The 10,027-nt window shown below is 37.0% G+C and overlaps 1 protein-coding gene and 1 pseudogene across 3 annotated transcripts in view; both read left to right on the top strand.

The window, feature by feature from the left end:
* The first annotated feature begins 242 nt into the window (after positions 1 to 242).
* On the top strand, positions 243 to 565 carry LOC114025111 (annotated as a pseudogene).
* A 7,692-nt stretch (positions 566 to 8,257) lies between these two features.
* TFAP2B (transcription factor AP-2 beta) overlaps positions 8,258 to 10,027 on the top strand; it is a 29,256-nt gene continuing 27,486 nt past the window's right edge. For 2 of the 3 annotated variants that reach the window (XM_027838450.1, XM_027838449.1), the window contains exon 1: positions 8,258 to 8,539. In XM_027838450.1, coding sequence (XP_027694251.1) covers positions 8,459 to 8,539 — 81 coding nt within the window. In that variant the 5' untranslated portion in view covers positions 8,258 to 8,458. Of the gene's footprint in view, positions 8,540 to 9,482; positions 9,614 to 10,027 lie in introns of those variants that run through there. The other variant, XM_027838451.1, reaches the window with a different exon arrangement.

The following is a 10,027-nucleotide window of genomic DNA, read 5'->3' as shown; positions in this document are numbered from 1 at the left end:
AACCCTCATTTTTCAAAGGAGGGAGTTAAGACCTAGGGAGAATAAGTGACTTGCTGAAGGTCTTACATGGGTAGTAAAGCCTCAGATGCTAGAGCAAGAATCAACTCTAAATTACAAGAAAGAATAAAAGTAAAAAGAAGATAGATCTACAGTGGAGAGAGATCTACTTTAAGAAAAATCATGGAAGCGGAGGTTTTGCACCTGCGTTGTGCTGGAAGTCCCTTTCTGCCTTCGCGATCACCATGGCGCCAGTGAAGAAATCTGTGATGGAGGGCGGCAGGAAAAAGAAGCAAGTCCTCAAGTTTGCCCTGGATTGTACCCACCCTGTGGAAGATGGGATTATGGATGCAGCTGATTTCTAGCAGTTTTTACAAGAGCGAATCAAAGTGAACGGAAAGGCTGGCAACCTCGGCGGCTGCGTCTTAACCATTGAGAGAATTCTGCAAGAGTAAGATAGCCGTGACGTCAGAGGTGCCACTTTCTAACCGTACCTGACAAAGAAATACTTAAGCAAGAGCGATCCGCGGATTGGCTGCGGGTGCTGGCCAGCAGCAAGGAGAGTTAGGCATCACCAGGGCGAAGAGGAGGGAGAGGAGGAGGGTTAAACCCTCTTGAGTCTGGAAACGTTTTCTATATAATCTTGAATAAAACTTGAAGCAAAAAAAAAAAAATCATTGAAGCAGGGATAGGTGAAGGGAAGAGGGAGATCAGTGTTTGGTTTTTGTTTTGTTTTGTTTTTCAGAGAGGATCAATGACTGATATAAATTGACCACTGATATAATGTAACTGATATAAATTAATCACTGTGATGAAGGAATCAAAAGAGTCCAGGGTCCCCCTTAACCAGTAAACACTTGGCCTCCTTTCTGACCAAAGAAATATGGCAACTAAGAATATTAATTTGTAGAATTAATTTATTCCTAAAATATGAAGATTATTAACTGTATTATCTCATAAGTTGATGAGAAATGGTAGATTGAAAAATAAATTTATAGGAAGTTTGGAAAGAGATCCAATTAAACTAAATCATCCTGTGAACATTTTAAAGTTGAAAGTAAATGCAGGATGACAAAAAAATGTAAAAAAAAAAAGTTGAGGTTTTTCTAACAAACTAGCCTCCACCAATGGTGTGGCCATCATATTTTACTCCCTTACATCATTTCTCCCAGCCTGCTACATGAGTAAGAAGGGGCACACATACAAGGAAAAAAAATAAAGATGGGAAGAGCAGCTGAAAATGACCAAGAATACACAAAGGAAGAGTGGCTTGATCATGTAGTAAAAGCAAGGAATTAATACTCCATTGAAATCCATACAATGTTGAGAGATATAGAGGAAGGCCTCCAACATATTGGGTGACACCCTGTGAAGGAATCAAAAAAGGATGTAGACAAAAGTTGCCTAGAATGAGGAGGGATGGATGGGCTTCAATTTTTATTGCCAGAGGCAGTACCCATTTAAGTTACAACACAGATCCATCAAAGTATTAGAGTTATTAATGTGAGAATGCACATGCAGAGAATGTTAGTGAATTACCTATTATCTTAGATAATTTTCTATATACTATACACTCCATGTAAACTCACAAAGAATCACTTAAGAAGAAATTCTATTTTGATTATGTATATATATACATGTATCATGTGTGTTTAATCACGCTTTAAAGGTTATATTTCAGCCCTACATTCTTCTAAGAGTTCATTTCCCTTTTGTTGCTATTGTTTTTTGAAGATTGTTGTTGGTCTATTCATAGAATCATAGATCAAGTCCTGTCAGAGACCTCAAAAGCCTTCTAATCCCCAATCTTCTCATTTGAGAGAGGAGAAAACTGAAGCCTAGTAAGTGAATTGACTAACTTTACTCAGATAGGAGGTATCAGAGACAAGAAATGAATTGAGATCCTCTGACTCCAGAACTATTGTCCTATTTTATTATACTATATTTCTTATGCCATATTTTGGATAATGTCTCGCCATTTTCAGATTTTGCCCCCTGAAAACAATGGCTAGGAGAATTTCACAAGATGAGTTTGCTTTGGACAATGAACCTATCAAATCCAAAGCTAAAGCAGAACATTTGCAGATTTTAGGCTAGGTTTGAAAATGTTGTTCACTGTGGATTACTATCTACTACAAGTACGTGGAACTTAGGATCATAGGTTAAGAGTCACCTTAGACATCATCTAATCTAACCCTTTCATTTAACAGATGAATAAATTGAGGCCCAAAAAGATTAAATGATTTACTCAAGGTCACACAGGTAGTAATTGACTGAACCAGGGATTGAGCCCAGGTGCTACAAATGCAACATTTTCCCACTATATGAGAAAAAAGTATCTACCTGTCAACAAGAAAATAATTTTTCTGGTCTTAAAACATGCACATTTATTAAAAAGTTATATACAATATGTTCTTCCTTGGAGTTTCCTGGCAATTGTGCTTATGAGGTTTATTTACCTTTAATCCTGGGTCCACTGATCTTGTGACACATTTTAGGAAACATATTGATAAATTGGAGTATGTCCAAGGGAGAGTTACCAAGATAGTAAAGGGTTTCATGACACAAGGATCAGTTGAAGGAACTGAAGATTATTATCCTGGAGAAGACCTAGGTAGCCTCTGATAGCCATATTCAAGTATATGAAGGCCTTCTTTGTAGAAGAGGGTTTAGAAATGCTCAGCTTAGAGCCAGCTAGGTGGCGAAGTGGATAGAGCTCCAGCCTTGGAGTCAGGAAGACCTGAGTTCAAATCCAGTCTCAGACATTTGACACATATGGTAGCTGTGTGACCCTGGGCAAGTCACTTAACCCCACTGCCTAGCAAAAAAGAAAAGAGAAAAAAAGAAATGCTCAGCTTAGCCCCAAAGAGCAGAGCTAGGAGCACTTGGTGGAAGTGGCAAAGAAGTAGTTAAGCTTGATGTCAAGGAAAACTTACTAGTAGCTAAAGCTATCTAAAAGTGGAAGGGGTCTGTCTTTGGAGGTACTGGATACTCCTCTACTAGAGGTCTTGGAAAAAAGACTGTTGCCCTAGCAATGGATTTAGAAGCAAAGAACTTAGGTTCAGTTTTTGTCTTTACAATTTACTACTTGTTTGACCTTGAATAGATCTCTTAATTTCTTTGGGCCTCAGTTTTCTCACCTAGAAAAGGAAGCAGCTTGAAGGTCCCATCCAGCTCTAACTTAATGGGTATGTTGTATGGAAGTTTCTTGTTCAGCTATAGGTTGGACCTTGAGATCTAACTCTTATATTCTATGACCTATACTTTCTCCTCTTCCTTTTTCTTTCCTTTTTCTTTTTCTTTCTCTTCTTCCTCTGCCTATTTCTGTCTCTATCCATTTTTTTGCTTCCTTCATTCTTTCCCCATATCATCCCCAAAAGAAAAGCAATATATAATCTAGTCATAATTCTACTAAAAGATACATATTCTCTTCTATAGAATACTATTCATAAAGATATGTCCTATCATATTTGAAGAAATTCCACTTTTGTTTTTATGACAAAGAGAACATTCACATATATTGGAAATGTGCCATAAATAATTTCTATACATAGACACTACTATCAACACTAGAGACAGAGGATAGTGGTACAGTGGATGGAGTGAAGGGCCTAGGGTCAGAAACACTAGAGTTCAAATCTAGCCTTTGATGCTTACTAGCTATGTGAGACCCTGGACAAGTCATTTAAACTTTTATTCTGTTTCCTCAGCTTTAAAATGGGGATAAGAACAGTATCTACCTCCCAGAGTTGTGGTGAGATAATATTTCTAAAAAACTTAGCACAGTGCCTGGTAAACAGTGGATACTGTATAAATGCTTATTCCCTTCCCTTATTCTGCCATAGCATAGTACAAGTATTTCATCACAGCTTCAGATTTTACCTGATCTTCTTACACACCAAAATAAGGCAAAAATGCATAAAGAACTTGAATCAACTTCCTGAGGAAAAGGCCTGTTTCATTTTTCTCAGTACCTGACAGCTCTTAATGAATGTGTGTTGATTGATTGATTGACTTCATTCTAGCAAAATAGGACAGTGGGATAATTCTTTTTATTGAAAAATGAGGACATCGGGAGGATTTTTCTTCAATTCGAGTTAATTGCAGTTTTTTCAGGTTAATTCAAGATAATGTCATTTGTAAACACAGGTAAAAGTTGTGTGTAGTTGGTGTAGTAAACTTTCAACATTGACTAATGTCTCTTTCTTACATATTTTGGATGTAGTCTGTGATTCTGTCACAGAAACTCCGGTGGGCTACAGTCTTCCTGAATATCTAATTAGTATCAAAATAGTGAATGCATTCAGATGAATCAGAAATATTTATTCAGGAGTATACTGGCAAATGTATAATAATCAGCTCTTACCCTACCCCCCAAGAATATACATATGACACACTTTTAAGTTTAATCTGAATCATTAACATTTTCTCCATCACTTTCTCAAGTCTAGAAATCAATAAAACAATAAATCAAGCCCTGGTTTCTAGCACTTGCCAATTTCCAAAGTGTAAAGGCTCATGCTGAAAATTTAAGAACTGGCTCACAGGAACTGGTAGGAAGCTAGTTCCAGGACACTCCTGTAATGTGTTTAAATTAAAGATCAATGAAAAGACTTATAACCATAGTAAGAAGCTCATCTATTGTGCCACTATTAGTATCCTGGGTACAAATACTAAGCTCAAGGAAGTAGGAAAAAGGAAGGGAAGTCACGGTTAGGTGATAAGTTAAAAAAATCGTATCTGTAAGAGCTTTTAGAGCAAAAATGATTCTATAATGTATTCAAAGAGATTGGACAACATTTCAGAATTCTAGTTTTCTTTTTGATGAAAGAAAATTTGCTCTTCTCCAGAAAGGAACGAAAAACTAAAAGAATGAGTAGTTTGTGACTAGAAAAGAAAAAAAAATCAGGAAAACATGGAGACCACTCCTCAGATCGTCTCGACTTGAAGGACCCTTAAAGCTTGGGGCCTATGGGTGAGATGAGAGAAGCAAAAATTTAAGAGTTTTGTTTTTTGTTGTTTTTTGTTGTTTTTTGTTGTTTTTTTTTAACCTCAGTAAGTAACAAGGGAAGACTGAAGGAAAGTCCAAAGTGGATGATTCTTAGCTCAGTTTAAGGACAAAAGAGAAATGGGCAGGCAAGTTACTAGGGCTAATTAAGTTTTTTTCTTTTCTCTTCTTTTCTTTTCTTTTTAATTTTAAGGAAATTTGTAAAAACAAAACAAAGCAAAACAACACAAACTCACTGATTTCTACTAAGCTAACAACTACCAGCAGAGGGCTCCTCTCTAGATGGGTTTATAAACCTAAAGACGCCTGGATGCCAAAAAAACCCCAAAAAACAAAAAATAACCCCCATAAGGATATAGCCTGTTAATATAAATATACATGTGAGAAGCTATAGCTTGATACAAAGTTTTTCCATGAAACCAGAAAGAATTGCTAAATAATGGGTTAAATAGACATTTGAAATTGTTTCCTACTTTCTTGGTGAAGTCAAAATCTATTATTTTGCTTTGTATTGAGTTTCATGTATTGGGTTCTTTCAGGAGCACCTTTTTATGCAGAATAATAGGGAAAATATAAATTGAAAACAATAACAGCTTAAAAAATTTTTTAAAAGAGCAAATGAAGTTGTGGAGATTATTCAACACATTTTAGACTTTGATTTGTTTGGTTTTGAAGTGTATATGTATAGAAACTCCTGTGCTAAGATCAGTAGGAATATCACACTTCAAACTTAGAAGCTTCCATTAGGCCTAACTGATTGAAACCCAAAAAGGTCTTAAGAGTGTAAGTGAAATCCAAGTGGTACAAAATAGCTTATACAAAAGCCCAACAGAGGGCGCTATTGTCCTGTTCAATGACATTCCAAGGCTAATTTCAAAATTCTTTTTTTACCTTAAAGGTTTCTAAAATCTTTAAAAGAGAGGCAATGAAGGATAAGTACTTAGATTTTAATTATCACAATATGTTTCCTTATATTTCTGAGTAGCTATGCATATTTTAATTTTTTTATCTCCTCTGTTTTTAACAAAACCTGACTTAAGTATTTAGATTGAAATCAATTGCAAGGAATCCCAAGAAGTTTGGAATTTTGAAAAAAAATGAATATTAAAATGAACTAAAATTAACTGTGGATCTCCTACAAGGTTTTAAATATTATGTATGTATGAGTTTTAAAAAATAGATACATTGGGGTTTTTGTTAGTGGTTCTAGAGAGAAATGTGTAGTCTAGAAACCATTCCATCTCATATCTTTGCCTTCAACAGCCTTTATATTTTATTTGCTTTGGAGATATGTTAAATTATTCAATCAAATGATATCATAAAGCTATACATTTGAAAGCTGTAAAAAAACATTTTAAAAAATTCCGACGTCTTCTACATTTGTTTGGAATTATCTGCAAACAAAGGAGATAGAAGTATTGATTTGAATGGGGCAAGAGGACCAAAATCCCATTAATAAATATGGAGCTGGTGAATCTGAATTTATGACCCTAAAATATTTATCTAGCAAAAAACTGATGAGGGACTGATTTTACTTTTCCTGGGGGAATTGATATCCTGTGCTTACATTACAATAAGATTAGGAAAGAGAAATACTAAGCCCTCATCCTTTCTTAGGTTATCTTCTGGGAGCAAAAAGAAAAAAAAAAAGCCTTCCCGTAAGGAAGGGAAAATCCGCAGAGAACACAGGCTTGTAAACCTGTTATAAGGCCGTTGTGTTTCAAGGGAAAAGTTAAGGAAGTCATAAAAATCAAGAGGCATGCTTGTGAAGGAAGTATTTATTTCTAGATTTCCTTTAATAATGTTACCCGTGTGTTCTTTTTCATATGACTGATCTACTAAGAACAAAACAAAAAGAAAGAAATCTGTTCTACCACTTCTTTTATTCCACCACTAAAGTCCTCCCCTCCTGCGTAGCCTTTTTCAGTTGAATCGATAACCACCACCACACCCCCATCACACCACACCCCTAGTTACAAGAAGCTCTTTCCGCCAGCTAAAGATCTTTATAACCTTCCTCACTGACAACACAACACAGCAGCAGTGGATTTAAAGGCAATCCGCCTTTACAGCGATTCCCTCTTATCAGTTTTAATAACTTCCACCCCAAATTGCCCTGTTTCCCTTATGATTCCTGCCTGTCATTTATTTTCTTCCCCAAGGGTGAAGAGCCCCCTGTGGGCTCACCCACTGGCTGCTGTGACATTTGCATGCTCTGATGCAGTCAGGGGGGAATTTGGGCAGGCTGAGGGGAGCAAAGGGGGTGAAATTTCACTCTCATCAATTTTGGGGTGCCAAAGTGAGAGATTCTGTTTCTTAAAGGTTCCCATTTCTGTGGTTTTGTTAAATTTGAAAGGCAACTACTTGCTTCATTGTGGGATAAAATAGGTGGGTGAGAAGGGAGAGAATATTTATAGTTCTTTTTATATAGTCCCTCTACTAAAAGCTTCCAGAAATGTAAGTATTTTAGAACCCTGATCTGGAGTTATGAAGCTTTCAGATTATAAACAATTTAGTTCAACAAACATGTATTAAGTATCTACTATGAGCATATGTCAGCATATTGTCTTCTGTGTCTTTGCAAGCATTCTGAAGGCTGCAAGATAAAATATATTTTAATGGCCCAATTCTATAATAAAGTTTCATAAAATGGAGAATCCAAAGGCATGAATGAGACATCGTCTGCTGAAATCACACATATCAAAAAAGATACAAGTAATACAGATTCAAGAGCTCAATACAATGTTTAAGTTTCCAAATGTCTTTAGAAAGATGGCCAGGAAGCATTAAAACTGGCTTCCTTGGTGAGCTTTTGTATGTGTGTGTGTGTGTGTGTTTTGCAATGAAAGGGGAGCCAAGTTACATAAGTGGGAGCCATAAATATAGAGAGACCGTCTTTAAAAACCCCAAGATCCATCTTACAAAAACCAGTTTTCCCCTCCCTATGAATAGAAGCTTTTGTGTTTAAATACCCTGGTGAGGGTCCCTTTCCCCAAAAATCTACATAGAAATAGGGGACTAATGGCCCCCTCTTTCTTCCTGATAGATGAGGAAACCAGGCACAGACTTGGATGATTCATCATTTTGAATATGGAGGTTTTTAAAAATATTTATCACCTGGAGTAGATATCTATTCATTAAATGAATATTTAGAGCCTCTATTCTATGTATGACCCAGAAGTGCAAATATAACTAAGAGTGTGTGTGCATGGGTGTAAATACATGTATATCATATTTAAAATATATATGTTGCATATAAGTCCTCTGTGTGTAACAGATAATGTTTTACTATCCGACTGAGGTTTACTTCTCCAGCCTATTGTTTCAGACAACAGATATAAGTTGCGATGGGAGAGGAGCGCCGGATTTGGTGTCTATCCCCCATTTCCAATTATAGATGGATCATTTCAGACAGAGAAGTACTGAGAATCCAGACATCTGCTCTTCACATGAATGCACTCACCTCCTAGAGAACAGGCTGCCATCATGCTCTGGAAACTGGTTGAAAATGTCAAGTACGAAGACATCTATGAGGTAAGCAGACATCCTCATATACACATTATATCTGTAGATATAGAATTAGAAATTCTTGGAAGCCAAATAGATAAATTTAAACAGAGATTTACTTGCAGATATCTGTTTGGTTTCCTCGAAGTCCCTGAACTTTTGGCAAAGCTTGCTTGGGAAGACTTCAACCGTCGGAGGAGAGACTTGTAATGTTGGAATGGGGAAGATTAAGCGTAGAAGACTTCTTTTTATTTTCTTCTTGTTTAAAAAAAACCCCAATATTTTGGGGCTCTAGGATGGAATCTAGTGTGACTGAATATAGACAGAATGTCAGAGAACGCTTGGAAAGGAAGGCTTGCTATGCTTTGTGCCAGAGAATGATGGAAATTACTTGAATTTTGAGCCTCATTCGAATGGCACTAAGATTTTTAAATTTTATTTTGAAAATTATTTCTGAAAGACATGGATGTAGAGGAAAGACACATTATAAGGAGATAGAGACCGAAGAAGATAGGTAGGTATGTAGATGGATGGATAGATAGGTAGATAGATAGAAATAGATAAAGAAAGAAATAGATCAGGCAGCGAGGCAAGTTTCAATAGAAGTCAATTTCTTATTTGGTGTTTTCCCCGGGCTTTACATTTTGTATCACTAATAATAAAAACTTACTCCTTTATTTTCCCTTTGAGGGAATTTTATTTTCTTCCCACACGCAATGCTTTTTTCCCCGTAACTGAAGCCAACAACCTCTCATCGGAATGAAAAAGTTGAGAAACAAAATATGAAACAAAATAACAACCAAAAAAAGGAAAAATAAAAAATGATGCCTTTATGTCCCCCACCAGAGTACTTAGTTTTCACGTAAAGAGCTTTTTGCGGAGAAACGCTATACAACCAACCGTCTAGGATAGGAGCGGTGCAGTTCCGCTGAGATAGCTGAGAGCGCTTAGTTCCTGACCCAACACAGAATATATTTATTATCGGTTGTGGAGCTAGTGAGAAACCCGGGATAGGCGATTAAGGAACTTTGAAGGGAAGAGGAAAGATCGAATCAGTGCGGTGAACGGAGGGAGACTGCTGCTCTCTGAACTGGCACAAAGGTAATGTCAGAAGTTGATTCTAGTGATCCGCTAAGAATTGTCGCGTTTGGAAAGCCCTTAGAGAAAGGGAGAAGAATCAAGTATATAGGAGGGAAAAAAAGAAAGAAAGGTTGGGGTAGAAGAAAGAGAAAAGGAAACACTGAAGAGATTGATAAGAGGGGCGCAAGGCATAAAAGGGGAAAATAGAAGCAAAGCGGGAAAGTTAGAAGGCAAAGGGGAGAGAAGGGATCTTTTTGGCAAGTCCTCGAGATCCTCAGGAAGCATTTAATAAAATTAAGTGATCGTGATCTAAAGTACAAAGGCCATCAAAGCTTCCCATAAGCAGCGAGGGGTGGGGGTGGGGGACGGAAAGAAAATACGATTCCGCCAGCCCTGGGACGACTTCTGTAAGCCCGGCGGGAAGCCGCCTTCCAG

Source organism: Vombatus ursinus, unplaced genomic scaffold, assembly GCF_900497805.2.
Source record: "Vombatus ursinus unplaced genomic scaffold, bare-nosed wombat genome assembly UNPS02014826.1, whole genome shotgun sequence".
Classification (NCBI taxonomy): Eukaryota; Metazoa; Chordata; class Mammalia; order Diprotodontia; family Vombatidae; genus Vombatus; species Vombatus ursinus.
The sequence above is the reverse complement of the archived record's forward strand: the minus strand, read 5'-3'. Positions and strand labels throughout refer to the sequence as shown.